This window comes from Saccoglossus kowalevskii, chromosome 21, assembly GCF_978046115.1.
Source record: "Saccoglossus kowalevskii chromosome 21, keSacKowa6.1, whole genome shotgun sequence".
Taxonomy (NCBI): Eukaryota; Metazoa; Hemichordata; class Enteropneusta; family Harrimaniidae; genus Saccoglossus; species Saccoglossus kowalevskii.
Window position 1 is genome coordinate 17,146,508 of NC_140661.1, and position 22,943 is coordinate 17,169,450.

General features: G+C 37.4%; 1 protein-coding gene across 1 annotated transcript; it reads left to right on the top strand.

Moving 5' to 3' along the window:
- Positions 1-9,986: 9,986 nt before the first annotated feature.
- On the top strand, positions 9,987-18,420 carry LOC100368160 (uncharacterized). The gene is made up of 4 exons (XM_002741928.4): positions 9,987-10,260; positions 15,667-15,977; positions 16,542-16,674; positions 18,084-18,420. Exons 1-4 carry the CDS (start codon positions 10,080-10,082, stop codon positions 18,245-18,247), a joined length of 789 nt encoding a protein of 262 aa, XP_002741974.1. The 5' UTR covers positions 9,987-10,079; the 3' UTR covers positions 18,248-18,420.
- The last annotated feature ends 4,523 nt before the right edge of the window (positions 18,421-22,943 follow it).

A 22,943-nucleotide genomic window follows, 5' to 3' on the forward strand; every position in this document is an offset into this window, starting at 1 on the left:
ACTTCCCCGATCGTAAGCCCCTCCCGAGTATGAAGCCCATCCCTATATTTTTACTTGGTATTTATCGAGTTGAGAGCATTCACGATTATAAGAGTGTTTTTACTGGGCGTCGACGATATTCTTTAAAATATGTGTGTAAAAGGTGTGTTTCATTTCATAATAATCGTGATTGGCATGGTAGTTTGGTTCATGCTTTTAGTTTTATGAGAAAACTCGCATTAAATTCAGAGTGTATGGCGAACGTACACAACGTGGTTCGCATCCTTTCTATTCTGTCATTTACTCAGGATGAACCCCGATGTTGCAATTCTGGAGTAATCCATATTTCTTTGAGAGTAGCTTTCGAAAAGACAAAAATGTGATCGTTAAGTCGTGTACCTGGTTATTGGGCATGGTTTACTTTGAGACTACCATGAAAGGCCTAGGGTTTGAACGATGAGACATGTTGGCGACCGAGAAAGGTGTTTAAATTCTTCCTCCACACTCAGTTTACCCACGGTTACTATTAACCGTCGTTTATATTTCGGAAATTGCGAATCGCCAGTTTTTATGGAAAAAATCATCGTTTTTTCGTTGCAATCAGTGCTACAGATCGCATTTTAACATTGCGGTAATTCACTTCCGCATTGCGTTAAAAAATCATCGTCAATAATCGGAAAATTTCATCATTACGACACATCATTTTGATTGGTTAATGAAATTGAAGACATGACCTGTTATGTCAAAGGAAGTTGTTCCAGGTCAAATCGTGCTAAAAAACCTCATGGTGGAAAATTGCTTTACGTCGAGAGTTTGGGTACGATCGAAAACATACCAAAACGAAGATAATGATAAATGCCTTCGTCCACTGTTTTCTCACAGACCCTACTCATTATTTCACCGTAAATTCAGACGCTATGTAAATCGTATTGTAATAAAATGTGTGTGTTTTTTATGAACATGTTTGTTTCTTCATTGTAAGTGTCGTTCAAATCAATGACGCATTTTTTTTTCAAAAATAAGTATTATTTTCCCGAGCCCGGCGTGGTGAACGAATAATTTTTTTGGATAATATTTCGTTGTTTGCAAGATGGTTACAGTGTTTAACTCCAAAACAAAATCATCATGTTTTCTGAGTTGGTCCTCGAGTACAAGCTCACCCCTTACTTTTCCCTTACGCGTTCATGCCTCCGGGCTTATGATCAGGGAAGTACGGTATACTGTGAAGATTCAGATCAGTCCAGTGTGAGTGATGAGAGTATAGCGTCGACGATGCCCCTTGTTCGGATGATAGTTTTATTTCAAATTACACGGAAGTCTGTGAACAATCTGCTTGGTGTTCCTGTGACAATTGTCCCATGATTTGCCAGTGCAGCCCCGTGAATACATGGACGAAAATGTTTCCACCACCACCTACGAACTCAAGATTGCATACTCCAGCATCCATACTTTGAATAATTTGCACGTCGCACAGTGCAGTACTGGAAACAGCATTTATTAGACAGTTAGACAAAAAACAAAACAAAATGCCTGTCTCGATCAATCGCACATCTATAATGTTTGTATGTTGATACGCTTGTAAATAACATTAACGTAAAAGTCGAAACAACCTAGACTATAAGTCAATTCACCTGTCCAGCCAACTATGGCTCCCTAAGTTGCTTATATTTAATCAGATACTATTTCGTCATCATGCTTTGTTACCTTACCTGTTTAGACCTCATGAGGGCGTTTTTATTATGGCAAGATGGCGCAAACGGAAGTCCTTCGCAGGTTTATGGTTTCTCATATTTAAATCATCATAACTCTGAAGATAATCATTTTTTTTTATCATTTTTTTCAAATTTATAATCAATATACATAACTTGATAAATACAAACACCAAAATAGGCTCTATTTAGTTCCCCTTTAACTTTGTTTAATTGCTACTACTATCTTTATTACTCTACCCACTAATGGTGATTTAAGAATCAATGAAAGCAGCAACATCTTTATTCGAGCCACGTTTTCTTCTAGTAAAACTGAAATATTATAAAAGTATTTATTAAATTGTTCGACAATTAAAAACTATTATTACAATTGTCTTTCAACATTGCCATATGAACCATTTGTTTTGGCTATCAAATAATATTCGATTGAATATGAGGTTATTACGAGTATACCTCAAAGTATGCACGAAGACAGTACTGTGTACCAGCTGGAGTATCGACCGACGCGCAGCAGCGTTCTGTCTGAGTGCATACTTTGAGGTATTCTCGGGATAACCTTATTATTATACATCTTTTTCCTTCCAAAGATACATAGGAATGCCGAAATAAAAAGTTTAGAACAGAATTAGGGAACTTCTTTGTGTGGAGTACAGTTAAACCCGATGGCAGCCATGTTTGTTTGTGTTATGAGAGGACTCTTACGCGAGTAATGATTCCATATTTGGAATTCGCATTTCCTTATATGGTAGGATGAAAATACCCGTAAAATACCACAAAATTACGGCATGCTGTAACTTATGGCGTTACGTTGACAGTTGTATAATAATAATTATTACTAGTAAATTCTGTCTCTCAGTATGCTATTTCTAATTTAGGTTGTAGGCATAGTGAAAGAAAATGTCATTGTTAAGTAGTGATATTATTGATTATCACGTTACTTGCTCTATACTCAGGCTGGTTGCCGTATTCGGCGGATATTACGAACGCGTATTGATATGTATATTAGATAAATGAAGGTGATTATGTGTATTATGTGACGTCCGTTCTTAATTATTCACAATCCGTGCGCGGCCATGGATTTATTCCTTATATGCCAGCCTACATGAAATCGACTACAGTTGTAATCTTGTGGGGGGGGGGTAATCGTTGTTTTGTTAAAACTTTATCATCCAAATTCAGTTAAGTCTATGTGCATATATTATCTCTTTTAAATTGATGTCATAAATCATGCATTTGTCGTGTTTGAGAGAAAAGTACAATATCCTGGTAATATGTCTATTTTTGAAACAGGTGGATGAACATCAATGAGACATGTTTGTGATGAATAAAATACTGGTTGTTTTATATCTATTATTGTCTCATCTATCTGAGTGTTTACAATAATTAAAGACATATATAATTATATTAAAAAAAAGGATAACAACCGCTTGTTTGTTGGGTGAGCAACTTTCATAATTCGTACCATCACAAATGTGTGTTTTTTAAACAATCGCTTTGTTGACTAGATGATGTTTAGGTCTATCCAATTGTAAGAGTTTACAAAACAAGAACAAATAAAAACAATAAATGTGCCAGTCTATTTAAACAAGAGGTTTGTCTTCAATTGTTAATTTCTGATACCTACATGCGTCGATGATAATGCCGGATATGCAAATGTCGGTGAATAGTGTAGTTCAGATGCGACTTGGCGTCTTTTTAGCAAACTACCGGAGTAACATAAACATTTTGTTTTCAATAAACAATAAAAGTCAAATTATATATAAAAGTTCTCGTCATGTCTGAAAATATGTTTGCTCATGAAATACAGTGAAAAAATAGTATGTTGTTATTAAGAGATTATTTTTCATTCGACATTCTTTATCTCTTGACACTGATTACTCAGAATCCAGGACCACACCCGATTTACGATACCATTGATTTAAATATCTGAAAATTGTTTAGACCACCAAAAATATCTATTTAAATAATAGAGCGCAGTGATTCAAACAAGTGTATTTTTTTAAATATATTGAACATTTTCCCTGGGCTACGCATGTAAGTCGAAGGCCGTAAAATTATTTCTTCAGTCAAACACTTTTACACAATGAAATGTAAATACATTGATGGCTGAGACAGTAAATTTATCATGTTAGCCAGCCATTGTTAAACAAAAGAATTTCAACACATAGATTCGCAATGTGAGCCGAGTTATATTCTACAATGTAACACGTCCATGGCAGTGTTAGTAATAAAAAAATGAAGCATAATTGCAATGTTTTGGAGAAAGCATACTCACTAGTGGGGTAGATTGCACGTGGCACAGCGCTTGGCAGTTACGTCAAGTAAAAACTGCGTTGTTTAACACTATCAGGGGATTTTTGTGTAAATATTTGTATAGCATGTTCAATCAAAATGTGTAATTTTAAATAGAGCTGGCATTAAATGGGAAGACATTGTACGTTTCCACCTGACAAGGCGGCTATGTGAATACGTGACACGGAAGTTGTCGTGAACTTGCATCACAGTGATTCGGTTAAGCAAATGAACTTCAGAAATACTTGACGTACGCACAAAAACAAAACACTCAACGAGATTGAAATTAAATCTAATATTTATTTTAAAACATTAGTTGTATTAGATATAAACACTTCTTTTCATTATTATCACCGTATCACATTTCTTTCTATTTTTCTTCATAGTTCTTCATTTTTAAATTTGCTTATTTAATTTTTCAAAGTGAATTAATTTTGCGCTAGTGTGCAAGCCTTCTATGAAACTACTAGTTCAAATATAAATTCATAATACAATGTAATCATATTATTTCAATTTAATTACATCTTATATGCTGCAAGATAACAGACAATGAAGAACTTTAGGGGATAATGAATGTGCTCATCACATAAAGTCCACCACAGTGTATTTGGCGTATTTACGAATTACCACCCACAATATATTAATAAATGAATATTAAAACAGGTGGGTCGATGAACGCCTATCAAACTGAGTTGTTTATGACTAACAGGAAATACAGGTACTTATTTTTATCACGTTGTATATATTGCATATCTTTTCGAGTGAGTACATAATTATATTCATCTTTATTGTATAGCGTTATTCTAAAGTATTGTGTTGTTATCCTGATACCCATATGTTTCCAATCATCTGATAGAAACCCATTGTATTTTATATGAAGTGAGATTGAATGTGATAATTTACCTAACTGTTTATAAAAACAAGGAATGTGTCTTTAATTGTGTATGTTCTATTTTATAATTCACCTATAAAGATGGCGGGTATGAAAGTACAACTGTTGGAAAAAATAGACTCCCATAATTTCAGTGGTATTTTTCAGAAGGGTGTTATTAATATAGTACCACGCTTACGTTTTGGGTTCACTTAGATTTTTTTACAAAACCGCTGCACCACACGTACAAGGTCAAAGTTGAGTATATCACCTCACATGAAATGCAAATGTTCGCAACTGCCCACTATTGTGTGGGCGCAACTTCTTGAGTATAACAATGTGCTAGAGGAAAATACGCAAATGTTGAACGAAACGTTCACGTATCGGTTTATAATGGGATGGCCTGTTAACACACGGTTGCCAAACATTAACCGCCTCACGCCAATAGATAAATTATTAGTTGATTATTTAAGTAATATAATCTTTTGTTATCATTTCAGATTTTGCATCATCAAGGTAGCTGGGCTACTGATTGTCTGTATAGGCATCATTTGTGTAAGTACCCGGTTTGTTTAACATAATTCATCGATATTGTAATGTTATATATAGCTTTCTAATTTCTGATAATTCTGTAAAATTGGAAACACAATTCTCCGTCACGGCCATAGATGCAAAATACGTATCTTAATTAGTATAATCAATTAGTATCAACAATAACTGTTATAACGATGTTCTTATTGTTTAGTACATTTTCAAAAGTTGTGAATACACCAAGATGCGGTAAATTGGTTACATTTGAACTGCCCGAGTAGTCTAGCGTGGGTTTGTTGTTACTATGTCAGCCGTATTCAGAACTTTGGTAAATTATAATCGTGTGTTCTTGTGTGATTCCCCGTAGTAAATTATAATAAGTCGCCCCTGAACTTTTGAGTTATCAATTTTCCAAATTTCCATTGCAACCAGATCAAGTATTTTTCCCATTCTTTACACTCTGAATTTTGTCTTTTCATAGTTCAAAACTTTCGTTGACTATTACAATTTCGGAACTCTGTCTAATGGCTACTTACTAAAAAAATCATATTAAAACGTTTTTTCTTTGTTTTTATTGAAACAACTACCTGGATGATTAATCGTTCATATTCTAATTCTGTTTTCCTTACATACCAGCACCAGTTCTATAGTTGCTGCAGAAACTGGTGAGTTTGCATTTTCAAATATTGATATATTAAGCATGTAATCACATTATATTTTTCAACCCTTATGATTATAACTGTAAGGCCGTCGCTGATTGGCTCATGAAAGTATTCTTCGTGTAATTAGGTGTTCTTATGCTGATTCGTGGGAATCTGAAAAACGCATATGCTGTATATTTAAAATCACATGATTTTAAGGTTTATTTAAAAAAAAAAGAATTGCATTTTTACGTATCGAATAATATTATAAAATCGTGCTAATATATAACATTGTACAGTGTACATTGTTCTGTTCGATATGGACTCATAGCGACGTATACAACGCGTGTGAAATACATTGTTTATTTACATGAAATTAGAACACGCGCTGCGCGACGACCACCGCGCTTTAACATGTTATTAATATACATCTGTCTCCGTAACGCCATAACGTTACATCGTGTCGTAATTTTGCGGTATTGTACTGTTTTTTTGCAATTCCAAATATGGAACGATTACGCGCGTAAGCGTCTCTAATAATAAAAACAAACATGGCAGCCACAAGGGTGTGACAGTACCCATACAAAGAAGTTTGCTGATTCTGTTCTAAACTTATTGGATTTCGGTATTCCCATGATGTATCCTTGAGATGAAAAGTCGTACAATAATAATGTTATCACGAGGATACCGCAAAGTTGAACGATACTCCCGCTGTTACAGTACTGTCTTCGTGCATACTTTGCGTAATAATTTCATAGTCTTACATTATTTTTACAGTAGTGTGTATGTCCATCAAGGCGTAAACATGTTCCTCCGTTGAATAACAGAGAGTTTTATGAAACAATACGCAATGTACATAATGTGCCACATGTAAACATACTATTAACTTTTTTTTATAAATTATTGCCAACCACAAATTCAAATAAAGAATCTATCGTGATTCGAGTCAATACATGAGCTTTGCAAATTAGCAACATCGAAAGAATGTTACCCATGAATAAAAAAAATAATTGCTTGGAAGGAAAACATAAAATTTGTTTGTTCCTTAGCATGTAAAAATGTTAAAGCGCGGTGGTCGTCGCGCATCGCGTGTTCGAATTTCATGTAAATAAACAATGTATTTTACACGCGTTGTATACGTCGCTATGAGTCCCATATCGAACAGGACGCGGCACAACGACTGCCGCCCTTAATATTGAATGTCTAGTAATTATTCCCTGTTTATATTTACAGCTTAGAGCCACCATTGCAGTTGGTTGACACAAAAATAGTTGCTGGAAACTTCGCGAGAAGTCCTATAATTTTAAATACATGAAACTTTTAGTTATATATAATTCCATATAATTTGTTACAATTTACTTGGACGTATGAATTATTATATTATTAACACCGAGAGCATGTAAACACATAAAAAATACTCCATATAATAAAGTCTGTATGATTTTTTTTATAAGAGATGAAATCGTATGTATTATTGTACAGCTTTTTAAACTCGTCGTATTCCGCCAGTCAATAGGCAGTCTGAGACCCGATTCGCTGCACATCATACACATACGCATGCGCACTGGACCATGATATAATAATGAAAACTAAACTTGAAAGGAATGTCGATGACGTATGCTTACGTGAATGTGGATCAATAAATGTATTCGATTAGTTATCAAACATGCGAACATGAATGAACTGGTTAATGTTTTCACAGAGGGAAAATCATTAACCCTTTTTGACCGAAGTCCTTAATCGTTCATAAAAAATGTCAAAGCCAAAAGCCAACTATTGTCTATATATGAATATGTATATATGTGTATTATCTCTAATCCAGCAATCTGTGAAGTCGTTTACGAATTATATAGATACAAATATTATGCCGAACGCCGAAAATATAGTTATTCCCTATCCACAGTAAATCAAAACATATGGGAAAATGATCGGACTCCTCCCACCTAAACAATTGTTTTAAACGACCAAATTCAGTTTTTTTTCTTACAATATAACACCAAATACCTGGCCGGATACGAACGTGAAGTAGCCACTATTTAAGTCCCTGTACTATCTTCTTTTCCCGGTGCGGCAAATACACAGATTCGCGGCCACAGTTACTGAACTCAGATTCAAACGACGCCCTCTCTGTTGGAATCAAGTCATGTTTGTAGACATAATCAATCGGTTATGTTTCTGTACGACCGTTATGGTCACCTCTAATTATAACACCGCTGTTGTGATACTGGCGACTATTAGCGACTATTTCGTCGTTTAGGATGTTGTCTGCAGTACAGCTTGACGGTACGGTTGGTCGATTAACTGTTGTTTACAGCACGTGTGTAATACAAGTCCACCCACGTACACAGAATGTTAACAGATGTTCTGGTTATATGCTCAATATGCAAATTCGAGTGACTTTATACATAATCGAAATATCACCAGGATGGTGCCTGAACTGTAACGATTTAATATTATACCACCAGAAAATAAGCAGCATTTGATACCATCAATATTGTTGGTTCTTTACCTCTTAGTTACATTTCACTCGCAGCTAACGACTATCACTAATTCTATTATTTAAGAATGTGTTCCCCATATTATGAAAAAAAAAAGATATGAATAAACTCCCAAATTATTAATTTTCAGTCTTATATATTATAATAAAGGTGTTAATATAGACTGTTGGCAGTTCTCAAACCTAATTTGTTAGTATATAGCCGACTTCTTTCCAGGAAGTAGCGAGACTGGGGTGCAAAAATACTCCTGTGCTCTGTTATAGCTGAAAATACAAACATGTCAATTTGCTGATAGTCGATAGAAGGGAATTTTATTGTTGTGACAACGATTTGTGCACCAAGAAGCATAGTATCACGCCTGCAAGTTTACGTTACACCCCAAAACGACACGCGGTGAAACCCAATGGATGTAATGTCGCGTGAGGGCGTTTAAAGGCGTTACAGTCTGAGGACTGGGTCCGGAGATGAGGCGGATGTGTGCGCTTCTTTAGATGCACCTACATTGTGCAAGTGATAGGTAAGGTCTCGCCCGACCTACAGCTGACGCACTTTCCTTGTTCCGCGACCCCCCCCACCCCCCCACTCCCCAATATATGGTGTTTTCTCAGTTTGTAGGTAGAGAGCGCGTTCGACAAATCAGGTTGCTTCAACTGCCATATGGGCGGGAATGACAGGACTAATATGACAATGACATATTACGTTGTTCAACTGCATGTCATAGCAACAAAATGGTATGCGACGGAATTGCAATTTAAATACTCAAATGACATGAATGACGCGGCGTGGCGTCAAATGACATGACGTGCTATCAAATGACATATTTATAACTTTGACAGGAACACAAAGAGTAGAACATGCTTTGACATTTAATCCCATAATTTATCATACTATTTGACGCCACGACATATCATTTCAAGATGCTAGATTTGAGTATTTATATTGCTGCAATTTTAATTCACGTTGTGTTGTTTTATCTAACGCTATATTATTCCACCATGATGCCCCATGGCTTTTAGGACTTACGCATTTTGAAAGTTGTTCATTCTGAACTGGCCCCCAAAGTGGTGTTTAACACTATCATAGTCCTTTGTGTTTCTATGAAAACAAGTTCGAGTACCCCTGTTTCTGTTTTTTTTTTTTTTTTCATTTATTTGATGGTACCTTCATTCATCAAAATACAATGATTGAGTAGTTTGTATGAAAGGCCATTTTAAACGAATGTTATCAAAGATCAAATTATCTCTGGAAATTAAACTTGCTGTTGTTAACAACTATCGCTGGTTGAGAGTGCATAACAGGCAACAAATTTGACGCTGTTGAAGTGTGGCTAAATCCGGAAAGTACAATTTCGTCGTTAACGGTGATGAGAAGAGCGCCCCCATTTAAAATATAAAGCATAAGCATAAACATAGTGTGTGATATAATGAGGTCATATTTATAGCGATAAACGTTCTATGACCTTTGAAACCAAGAGGTCAAATCACTGCCGTTGACAATTGTTTTCGGGCGTGTTACCGCTGTTGTATCTTGAAAACAACGCTTTGGTGGCTTGTGGAGGATGGACCCTGCGGAAAGTAAAGCTTTCTCGTCATACAGGAGCCGCTACGTGGCACTAAGTATTAAGGAGGTATTGGCAGCGTTACCGATGCAGAGTTCGGATCGTTTACTCGACGTATGCTGTGGATCAGGTGAACTCACCAAAGCGTTGGCTGACCAGCTACAGACGGGACGTGTAACAGGTTAGGCAAAAATGTATCCATTTTTTTAAAGGCAATATGACACTGATGCATGATATCGACACGTCAACAATACTAGTCCTTAGTGTATGGTATTTTTGGGTCACCCAACGCCCGTTTTTCCAAATTAAACTTCCACTATCAGGCATTTCAGAACAGCTTGGTCTTATGTAGGTCGTGTCGGAAAATTCAATGTTTACGACTTGAATATATTAAAGTTATTCAAGAAAGGCACTGACCGTAACCGGCATTCCTTTGTGTTCAAAAACACCCTTCAGCATGCTACGCACATTTGATTTCACACACTTTTGACCTACCAATTTCGTCCCACTTCATTTTTCGTCGTGAAATGGTTGTTTGTGAAACGCCAAATTGGAATACAAAATCGAAGAGAACCAATCCACACAAGTCTTCCATAAAAAGTGTCTCTTAACTTAAAGCTAAATCTGTTAAATATATTTAAAATGTGCCCTGAATTGGAATTGGAATAGGCAGTTAAGGCGTTTTCGAGTTATGTGTTAGAACCTGACTGTTTTTTTCTTATCTGGATTACCTCAAAAGCTACCTTCTCACTCGTCCAAAAAACACAGGTGTTAACACTGTTTTTTGTTACGCAATAATAGATAATCTGCTGAATTGTCCTGTCTGCTCGCGTTCTCACTTAGTAAAAACACCGGTATTTGAGGATTTGAATTCTTGTTAAATTTGGTGACCAGCTGCAGTTTAGTATGATCGAAAACATGAACAGTCTTCAAATAGACAGAAGATCAATGGATCAAGACCGAATATACGTGATTCCGGCGTTTCATAATAAATGCTTTCTATTAATAATTTAACTTTAAATTAGTATTCATGAGATATGTCTACGTCATAACCTCGTAAAAGCTATCATCGATGGCGGAGCTACGTCACAAGACGTTCCACGTTGCTAAGACGCGCACCACTGTACCATGTATTTCTATGGGCTCTACACAAGCTGCTGAGGAACGCGAAACGCCGAGCGAACGCTGGTGAAAATTCGAGAAAAAAACAGGAACTCAGCTTTGAAGTAATCCTGAAGAATCAAATTTATATGCGTTACACAGGCAGGGGTAATCTTATTACACTGTTCAGGGGAGTCTCAACAACCATCCCAAAGTACCGTTTTCTGAAAGTTTTCGGCCTTTGTTTTCACCGTGATGGTTGCCATGCGCTGAAAATGCCCGGATGTCCGCCCCCCCGAGAATTAGCATATTGTGTTCGCAGTGCTCATGCTTTGAGCCCTTTTTTTCCGAATTCTACAACACATGCAATTGCAGTTTACGTTTTATAAGGTTTGTCAATAAAACCTCATTTTTGGTGCTGAACTTTTTGTGAGTATATTTACACCAGCTAACAAGCCACGCCAACCCATCGACTATTCAAATTAGAAAGGATTTGTACACACACCTACCATGCTATACGCTATAATATGCAATTACAATTCTGGTTTCATAACTCTGGATTTCGTTTTAAATATAATATTGCAAATATAATATTGCAAAGAACAGAAAATGTTTGGCTCTGAATTTATATGTATTATATATATTTTTTTTCTGTGTACAATTCTAGAACCTAATACATTAAAACAGGTCATATGTTTGTCATTAAAAATGTTTGGGTTTAGTACCATGTAGCCCTTCGAGACTACCGTTTGAAAGTGTTAATCTTTAACTGCAGCACATTGCCGTCGGGGAAGGCGGTCGACTCCAGCGTGAAACAATTTTAATGCCACGGGGGGAACACTGGGAGTAGAATTCCAGTAAATAAAATTAAATTCCAAGAAGGCGGAAAAACTTTCACCCCCATAGACTACACTCCAAACAAGTGCGACAATATATATCGACAAGACCTGTATGTGGTCTCAATGATTTGCATATTCCAGGGGAAACGTCGTCACTTCTGAAAGTAAACTGGCTCTCTGCAATGGATGGGTACGCTGATTTGTGCATTTGCAAACTGCAGAATATTTATAATACTACAATGTAGGCGTATTATACCGCGGCTTTCTTCTGGTGACCACCAGGTGTCGCAAATATGCCTGGATGTTTATAACGTTAGATCACCGAAAGTATCTCTGCCACCGAACTCCGCACAGTTTGATACGCGTTTACTTATCATCACTGCACAAAGCAGCTTTGCATAGAACTCATTTGAATATGTTCGAACTACAAGACCCTGTCTGTTAACAAAGTTATACGAAAGTCACTTGAGTTACTTTTATCACTTTAATAAGACGTTTCACGCCCTGACCCCGAATACAATGTTCAGTAATTAGAATCAAATATGCAAGACTTGCTTTAGAAAAGTGCAACCCTTTCCTAGATGCTACTAAAGCATTAGATTGTATAATAAATGACTAACTTTATAAACTTACTAGAACCTTTGTGTTAGACGCGGAACATCGAACCCATTCAAGCCAGAAAAAGTATTGACATATTCAGCAGAATACAAGATGAACGAAAATGTTAGAAAACCCCTTTCAGTGAAATTAGTCTTTAATGTTTCTTTCCCAACTATGTACGTGAACAGAACGTTTTTTTTTCCATGTTTTAGTGTATCACGTACGCCATTTCACGACAATAACATTACCTTGCAAAACATATCCCGCGATAATTAATATATAGTTCGGATGTCACATACGTTGTATTTCACTTTTTGTATTTCGGTTTCAAATGAAACAACCGCGGAAAAATGGCCGTGCGTAGTGAGGTGATTGACCACAAAATTGAAGGCTGCCTGTGGTAAAGGTACTATTGCGCAAAGCGCAAAGACCTATGGGAAGGAGATTGCTCTACCACCACACACCGCCATTTTGTGGTGAAACACCACAAGACTTTTACTACGTCTATCATTTGCGTATTTTTGTTATTAGAGGCCTCTAGTGTTGATTTATTCCTCCTAGTAAACAAGTTTTAAAATATTTTATCGATATCTGATAACGATTTTTCTGTAAATGCACTGTTAAGGATGACATAGTTATAATTTAGAAAAGAAAATAATTTCATCGCGGAATAACGGTTACTAAGGTGATACTCGGTTCATCAAACTGACCGTCCTGTCGATTGCCATGCAAAGAAATATAAACAAACGAAAACACTAGGTAGTATTAACGACTAAATCCTCCTACTGTCACACAGTTTGTGTTACAGAAAGAAAAAAAGAAGCTTCTACAGCCAAAACAAAGTCAGCTTGGACATTCAGATGTGAGACATGACAAAATAAACGGTGCCAGTGATAGATTTCGAGTATGAAAGAACAAAATAAACGCAATCAAAGGCGCCGACCACGCGCGTTGGAAATAGATGTAAATAGAACGCATTGCGACGAGTAATCTCGCCTGCATCAGTCTTTCACTCACGCAAACGCACACACATGCTATTTCCGTATATTGAATACGTTGGCAACGGAAGGACAAGTTTAAATCATCTTTGTATTAACACAACTTGAAAGCAACAGTGTGACACTGAATATATGTTTATCAATTATTAAACTAAACATTCAATGCAGCAAACTGCGACGGTTAAGACGAAAAGACAAGGCTAAGACGAAAAACAGGTGACATAGTACGATTATGATCGTCTACTACACGCCCGGGAACTACACGTTCAAGTGTCCAGCTTCCAAATACAAAACATGATTAGTATCAGCAATAATTTCTAGTATTGCCTGGATAATTACGTATTATTAGTTGACATCAGACATATCCCTGTACAGGATTTTTTTTTAACAATGTCTCAAATTTCAGAAAGAATATTCAAATAAGTTGGGATGAATATGAATTGAATATCCATCTTTTGAAAAATCAGCTAAACAGTTTACCACCACGGTTGTGGTGAATTGGCGAGGTATCAACGAAGACGACCGGACGTCTCCGGTCATGAGCTGGCTGGTTTGAATTTATCCACTTTTACAGTGATGAATATTGCGTTCGAGTTGAGTTACTAGTAATTACAAGCCTGATTTACATTTTTTTGTGGTGTTTTTCGTCAATGTATTAAATATAAGTGCGTTGGGAAATAGCATTATTATATTGCGCGAGTGAAAGACGCTGGTAAGACTGTGTCACAACGCGTTCTATTTATTTCCAACGCGCGTGGTCGGCGCCTCTGATTGCGTTTTTTTTTGTATTTTTATTTTCGAAATGTATCACTGCCTGCGTTTTTTTTGTTATGTCTCGCAACTGAACGCCCAAGCTGACCTTGTTTTGGCTGTAACTCTCTGTAAACAACGCGTACACATTCGTCGGGTTCGAAAATCGAACACTTGCATGGCAATGTTTTGGTGAGCGTCTTTGAAAGTAGTGCCACTGTGACGTATCGACCAATCAACGACAAGCATATGATCGCGTGGTGGCAGAGATATATTCGTGGAATAGAACCCTGCCTGGGAGATTGCACAGTGAGCACTCTCCTTCCCAGAGTTCCTTGCGGTTAGATCACCGAAAGTATATATTCGTGGAATAGACGACTTTCCCGGAAGTCGAAGAATCGGCTTTTCGCATGCGCGCGCATGCGAAATTGGGGTGTAACGTAAACTTGCACGCGTGATATTGTGCTCCTGGGTGTACCAATCGACGTAACAAAAATAAAATTCTTTACTATTGACTATCAGCAAACTGACATGGTTGTATTTTCCGCCATGACAAAGCAGGAGTATTTTTGCACCCCAGTTTTGCTACTTCCGGGAAAGTGGTCTATACCGTTCGGCCGGCGAGGGCGCTACTACGCCTACATGTCAGGCTACTCGTGGCTCGGGACTTTTACAAAGTAAAACATTATTGTTTTGGTCTATATTCTTGCAAACCCTAGTCTCGAAGGGCTACAGGTTACTAAATCCAAACATTTTTAATGTAACATTTTTTAGACGACACATAAAGGAAGTTCGCACCAGTGTTTTGTCTTTATCGCTTTGACTGGTTAGAACAACTTTAAAACATACACGACTTCTCGGAGTGCAGTTAAATAAAAATCTATGTTTATATCTAATCTGCAAAAACAACAGTAGCATCCTGTGTTTACAAGAAAAAGTCCAATAATAATATCTAAAATATATATGAATGTTTTACAAATTATGTAAAAAAACAACAACAATCTATTAATTAATTAAGTAAGCGTTGCAGTGCCCAATACTCTCGTCATTCCGATATAAACTATCCACGAACGTCTTGGTAAACGAGACGTGACAACACACAGACTTGCACATACTATCAATCGCTGATATGCCACAGTGGTCATGCCGGAAGCACCATCTAGATATTTTCATGTATGTCGCGCCCTCTAGCGGCGACAAGCTCCAGTTTCGTATAAATTACCAATGTGTTTGTTCTTATACTTACACTTATACCTATACTTATATTCTTATACTTATTCGATTTATATTTATCTACAGCAATTGATATCAATCCGCAAATGGTAGAAATTGCCGAATCCGCGAACACCTCACCCAACATAACATTTGCTGTAGCTGACGCCGGTAACGCCGATACATTTCTCAGCACCTGGAAGAACTCTTATGATAAAGTACTGTGTTATTATTCACTTTACCTCATTAAAGACTGGGAGGCAGTCACATTAAAAGGAATATATGAATGCTTAAAACCAGGAGGAATCGCGTTTTTGAACACGTTGGCGGCGTCTACCCACGTATTTCAGATAGGAAAAGACGGCTTGCATTTTCCAAAATGGAAACAGTATTTTGAGGTGAGCACGCTGTCATTGTCATCACTACAGTTTACATGCATATCATATCACACGTATTTGCTTGCTTACTTCCTTGTATGATTGCTTCCTTCCTTCCTTGTCTACTTGTTTTCTTCGTTCCGCCCGACCATTCCTCTCTCACTCCCTCTACACCACATATAAATATGCAATTAAAGAAAATGCCAGTGTGCTAAAGTGTGCTCAGCGAGTCATGACAAGTGCCTACCACTAATTGGGTCAAGATTTGCTTTAACGAGCAACTAATGATTACTCGTGATCTAACTTTGATCATGATGATTTATCTCAAAAACAAATGACTGATATGAAGTTCCAGATAGTGGCGAAGTGTGTATTCAAACAGCTTTTCTCATTAGTCGCGCTTGATATTTACGCGAAGTAAACACCGTTATATGTTTCATAAAGAAATCCAGGTTATATAAATGCCCTTGAACTTGACTTGAACCACATTTTGTCCTCGCCAAAAACGCAAATGAGAATCGGAAACTGGGAATTGTGTATCTATGAACACTATGCTAGTACTTATATTAGTGTTTCTGTTACCAGGATTATGAATATCCGATGCATGGTGTCACTAAAGACTACTTCAAGGAGGCCTTGGAAAAAGTTGGCTTTAAGATTAAATCTTTTCAGTTTAGTGTGAGAAGTCTGGATGCTGATAATGACCAAACAGCTAGAAGTACGTTAAGTATCTTTCCATATCAATGTACAAATAGCAAAATACGAACAGATTGTGTTTATTTAGTTTGTTTTACTTCTACAATGTATTACGTTGGGTGCACAGACTTGAAACATTGTACAGGTATAACAATCAACGCTCACCAGCGATCGTAAGGTATTTACATACACCTAACTCCCGCACTCGGCTAGTACCGAGAGACTTCGCTACATCCCCCTTTCTAAACACGCCAGTGACCAGTGTTGGGAGGAGGGGGCGTCGGCCTCCAAATCAAGTTGAAACCCTTTCTGTATTTGTATCGATGCTACACATTCGCCTGTCTTCCTTTGAACCGTTTCTCTCGTAAGTCCATCTTCCTCGGCGATCGTTCGCAAGAGGTGAATAACCTCCATATGAGTGTCTTCGTCTACACGCTTTGGCATAATAGTAACAAAATTGTATCGACAACGATGAGTTCAAAATTGGAAATTGCATTCAAAACTAAACTGTTCTCACGAAGGTAATTGCATTATAAGCTAGGGGCGTTTTTAAATATTTTATCAACGTGGTTTATTATTTTCGCGAAACGTTAAAAATAGAATCTATAAAATGAACGAGCATATAACGAGCGAGCGAGTGTCCGATATCAACAATGAATGAAACATTATTGTTTGATGAATGTTTGACTGGACGCTTGCAAGTTGTAGTAGTTGAATTCATCTGAAACCCTGGTCCGTTGTTTTGGTTAACTTTCGCGTAGGCGTATGAAACTTTATCGCGTCTACAACGAACACTGGAATGTCTAGGAAAGTTTCTCTCAGGATGTTGCAAAGTCCATCGGGCGCGGGTGTTAGGTGTATGTAAATATCATGCATTCGCTGTAAATTACTAGCTCCATGGTATGATTCAAACATAAACTGTGATACTATATTGTGTCTGATTATATACCACGTGGTGTTGCCAACTATTGAAATGCCGCGTTCTCTTCAGTAGATCCGTACCGGCAGATCATTTGTCCGCCGACAATCGGGCAGTGCTTGGCGTCAGTGCACGAACAGACGGAAATGTGCACATGATCAGCAATCTCCTATTTTTTTTTTTAAATTACTGTACATCATAAACCCGCAAATAAACCACCAAGTTCGTTCATGAATATTTCATGTGTAAGTGTAAGTGTCATCGGCGCGCTAACCATACGTCGTATTCATCTCAAGCGTACCTCTGCAGTTTTTAGTAATGTATTTTAGACATTGCGGGTTGTCATAGGTCACATTAATTCGAACAACCCCCTATACCATTACTAGTATAATTCTTATTGCCGTCCGTCTTTTATTTCCTAAATAATATTCACATGCTGAGTTTTGAATTATTATTGTACAGATGTTGTTCACTAGCAGATATTAATGTTCTGTCACGCTGTTTTTTTTCAGACATATTTAGACCTTTCACGTCGCAGAGTAACTGTGTTCCAGCTGAGAAGAGGGAGCAATATAGGGAAGAGTTTTTCCAATACTTCAAAAAACAATCCAAAGATACGGATGACGGCACTATGCGATGGGAACTTGAGGTGATCACTGTCGTTGTCGAGAAGTGAAATCGGACATGATGCAGACGTTCTCACTAACCTAATACTACCAAGTAGTGATAGTCGTTTCACGTGTTTTTTTTAAAGGGCGGTAGTCGTCGCGCCACGCATGCGCGAGTTATATGGGTCTCATATAAATAAAGATGGCGACTTTGACTGTTGCGCAGACCAACGAGTACAAACTGAGTCGTTTCCAAGCTTTAATTAGATATTTTCAGGTGTTTCGAAGGTATCGAAGGAGTCACCGGCGGTAATTAGTGCAAGTCGCGCCCAGGTCAAACCTCATACTTGTGATTTCAATTAGAAGAGATCATTGGATTGTGGGACTCAGAAAGTCAATGTTTATCAACACAAATGTCGCACATGCGCAGCACGACGACTACCGCCCTTTAACTTTAACGTGTGTTTTACTTTTTCCCCGGTACTCGTATAGGGATAGTATCTTCTTGCAGGATTACACAGCTACAGTAACCGGTTCTTGCTTTTATTTGCGTTATTTGTCTTCGTATAATTTCAAATTAAAAACTACTACTTAACCAAGAGCTATGGGTGAACCAGAATTGTAATTGTATATTACAGATTATGAAACGTTGGAAGTGTTTACAAATCTTTTTCAATTTGAGCAGTCGCTGGGTTAGTGTGGTTTGTCAGCTTGAGTATATATCTGGTTAGCGTCGCTTATGCGTGGGCTTCGGATACGTACACAACTTGCATAAAAGCTGGCTGTGATGAGGCATTGGTTGTGGAATATGAAAAAAAAGGGGTTGAAGCATGCGCACTGCATACGCAATATGCGAATGACCTTTAACGATGTTACATGTACGACATATCTCATAAATATTATTTGAAGACTGTACACGCTTTCTGGCATACTAAACAGGCCACCAAAATTATAAAAGTGTTGGCAGGCGTTGATGGGTTTCGATTGTATACAGCGCCACTAGTGGCTGTTCCCGGCTTCATGCGTCAAGACTATTCGTCCCCGTTTTATCATTGTAGCCCACACGAGTCGTACGAATGGTCTGAAGTAACTAGTACTAATGACATAATAACAATTACTATTACTAAATAAACGCTTATTATAATTATTATTTTGGTGTGCGGAAGAGAAATTCATGATGATGGATGAGAAATTGTTAAGGTGTTGAATAAAATCTACATGCAAAGCTACATAAAAATGCAACAGTGTGTGCATTTGATATCTATATCTAGCCTCATCTCACACATGCTTAAATCGATCACGTTCAAACTTTTCACCATACCGGAACCGGATCCCAGACTTTGTTCACACTCTGTATATACATTGAACGCAATAGGGTCTCGATGCACGTCGTGTTATTTTTCAGACCAAGTTCAAAATGGACGACAGGCATTTGAAACCAAAAATTGTCATTCCAGCTCAGCAGCCAATCGGTTTCAAATACCCCGGCTTAGTGTTCTAGGTTCTTCGTGTAATTAGGTGTTCGTGTGTAAGGAATTTTCCCACAGAAAAACGCCGAATTCGGCCGAATTTTGTTATCGGTTGGCTTAATATAACCCCAACGGATCGTATTTTTGTGAAAGATTGGTATTTTTGTCCTGATTTGTAGAAATCTGAAAAACGCGTTTCACAACTTGTCTTTTATTTAGTTTTATGCAGCATTCAAGATGGCGGGCCCCATATAGTAAATATCGTATTTCTTTTATTATCACGTGTTCGCCAGCTGACTGTGATATCAGACATCATAGCGGACCCACTCAAAAGTATTGTTGTTTCCATTAAAGAAAAAAATGACGGTCGATATCGCCTCGGTAATCATGCGATGTTACCGCGTTATTCATATTACTCGAGTTTCACTTGTACAACAACGGACCAATATAATCACGTGATACTACTACTCCCAGTTCGTGCCTGACGCACGCCATCAACAGCTCATGTGGTTTATCTTAGTCGCTATATAACAACAAATAAAGTACTAACAAAAGACAACAGAAAGGCGAACATTATGACGTAATATATAGACCAGGAACTGGTATGTTGTCTACTACTAGTAGTGTTGTATGTATTTTAAGTTGAAACTACCGAACATAATTTCAGATATAGAGTTAACCTAGCTAATTTGACATATAATTGTAGGTGCTTTTTTTTTACTCTATTTACATGCACCCGAGCAAAATGTTGATCTGAGTGGTGTATGCATGCGTAGATCAGAGGCCAAAATGACTTGTTTGTTTCATAAATAATCGAACGTGTGCTACACGACCACCGCACTCCTTGTTAAGTACGCACGTATATATAGAAAGCAACTATCACTCTCGATATCTTAGCAACTGATATGTGTACCGCATCAGTAATAAATTGACCACTGTAATATACATTTAATAATGAACGTGGTTGTATGCCAACTATAACGTGGTTATGGCTATGGAAATATGAATCACTCCCAGTATTTGACATATTGGCTACGCATTTCTTTCATATGCTTTCAATATATCGAAACAGTATATCAAAGCAAGATCTGTTGCAGTCAGTATTGTTTTATCCATGACTCATTGGTAACATGAACTTTGAATTTCATAACTGTTGACTGTCAGAAGACAGAGGCGGATCTAGGATCCTGGAATAGGGGGGGGGGGGGGGCGATAAGTTGGCCTAAGGCCAAGTTCGCGAGCGCCGATGGCGCGAAGCCCTGTTGGTTGTTAAAAATAGGGGGGCCGCAGACACTCTCGGCCCTCATCTAAATCCGCCAATGGAAGACCTAAATGTTTATTTCTTCTCAATGTAATATTCGGCATGGCAGACCAACGACTGCTTCGATCTTATTAAATGCACCCTCAACTATCAAACAGTTTCATATTTGTCGTTATCGGGAGAGGGCGTAATTTATGATTTCGACAAGAAATAATTGCTTCACTGAACATATAATATACATCGTCATACTGTTAGATCAGTGGGAAAACAAATATACATTTGTTGCATGTCTAAACGCATTGTCAAGCGAGCGGGGGATTGGAGCGTTTACAGTCGAGCGAGCGGGTGACTGTGGTCTGTTCAATCCCACAACTACGTAATTCACTTTTTTATTCGTCATGTACATTTCGGCGCAAAGAAAGTTATTACGGTGTTTCATGAATATCTGTTTCACAGCACAATATGTTTTCCATCACGCAATATGTGTATCGCAACGAGATACCACAACATATTATGTTTTAAATCTCTCAATATGACCCCATGTAATCGTGACGTGTGTAGAACGTGAACGTTTATTATTATTATTATGTATGTTAACAGACTTTAGGGAAATGAGTTTATTATTTTGGCACATAGGGGTGCTTTTGCTTGCCACGGCTACGGAAGCCATTAAAGAAAAACACAGCAAACAGAACAGCTTCTCGAAAAAGGTATACTAAATATTTCACGAACAGATTTTTTTTAGATGCTATACTACTCTGCAGTTCCTCCATTTAGTCAGCCAGATAGTTTTTAAGTATTCTTATATATACATTTTAAATTTATCTGTCATTCCCGATATGTTATGCGTGACTACTGCCTGAACTATCACTGCATCGGAGTAAACTGTATTATTATACAACTATCACTGTAACGCCATAAGTAACATCGTGCCGTAATTCGCGGTATTGTACGGGGTATTTTTTCCTTTCCATATGTCATTCTAAATATAGAATGATTACCCATGCAAGCGTCATCTAATAATAAAAACAAACATGGCTGTCACATTGGTTTGACCGGATCCCGCACAACGAAGTTCGCTGATTCTGTTCTAAACTTTTGGCATTCCCATGATGTATCCTTGGAAGGAAAAGATGTATAATAATAAGGTTATTACAAGGATACCTCAATGTACGCACTCAGACAGTACGCCGTCCATCTTCTTTCGCAATATGTAATTTGACTTGCACTATGTACTTCCTGTCGTATTATATGTGTTACTCATTTTTTGCCACGTAATTTGTTTGTTTCTTGTTATTACTGTATACTATGAGAATTGTAACAGTACATAAATGTTGTCAATTTCGAGTTCCAGACAGTTCATTATCTCTCATCGCTCGTTGCTTGAGGCATGAATTTGAGTCTATGTTTGCTTTTAGGACGTTGTACACATGCGAGTGAGTACGAATTCTTCAAAATAATATGACACGAAACACGAGATAGAAAATCATAACACCATAACTTCAAACTAATCCTGAATATAAATGTTACTTGGTTTAATATATTGTCCTGGAGTTTTCTTCTGATTTAATAAGATATGTTTGATGAAAATGGGTTCAGTTGAAAATGCACCACAACAATTGCCATCTACGATAACCCGATTATTTTTATTGTGACGTTCAAAAACCACACAATGCACGATACTTGTATTATCTGATTACATTACGTCAACCACGCCCAGAGATTGCATAGATCAATAACATTCAACTGATTCTGTTGTTGGCATAATTGAGTACACGTGTTTCAAAAATTTGTCTCCACATTATTCACAAAACAATTTAATATTCAAGATAAAGATATTAAAAGGCGACTTGTGCCTCAATTGTTGGTATTGTATCTATATGACGGGCGGCCAGAGCATGGGATTTTCCTACCCAGGTTAGCCGACTACAAATGACTTTGGGGAAACGGTGTGAAGCACACAACGATGTTACAAGTACTGAAGTACACACACCTCTAATTTATCTCAAATCAAACAAAAAACAAACGCTATCA

Bases quoted from the DNA above. Each gene is read 5' to 3' on its own strand.
- LOC100368160 (XM_002741928.4), top strand. From the start codon at position 10,080: ATGGACCCTGCGGAAAGTAAAGCTTTCTCGTCATACAGGAGCCGCTAC. The intron at 10,261-15,666 runs GTTAGGCAAAAA...ATTTATCTACAG, and splicing joins ACAGACGGGACGTGTAACAG to CAATTGATATCAATCCGCAA. The intron at 15,978-16,541 runs GTGAGCACGCTG...TTCTGTTACCAG, and splicing joins AATGGAAACAGTATTTTGAG to GATTATGAATATCCGATGCA.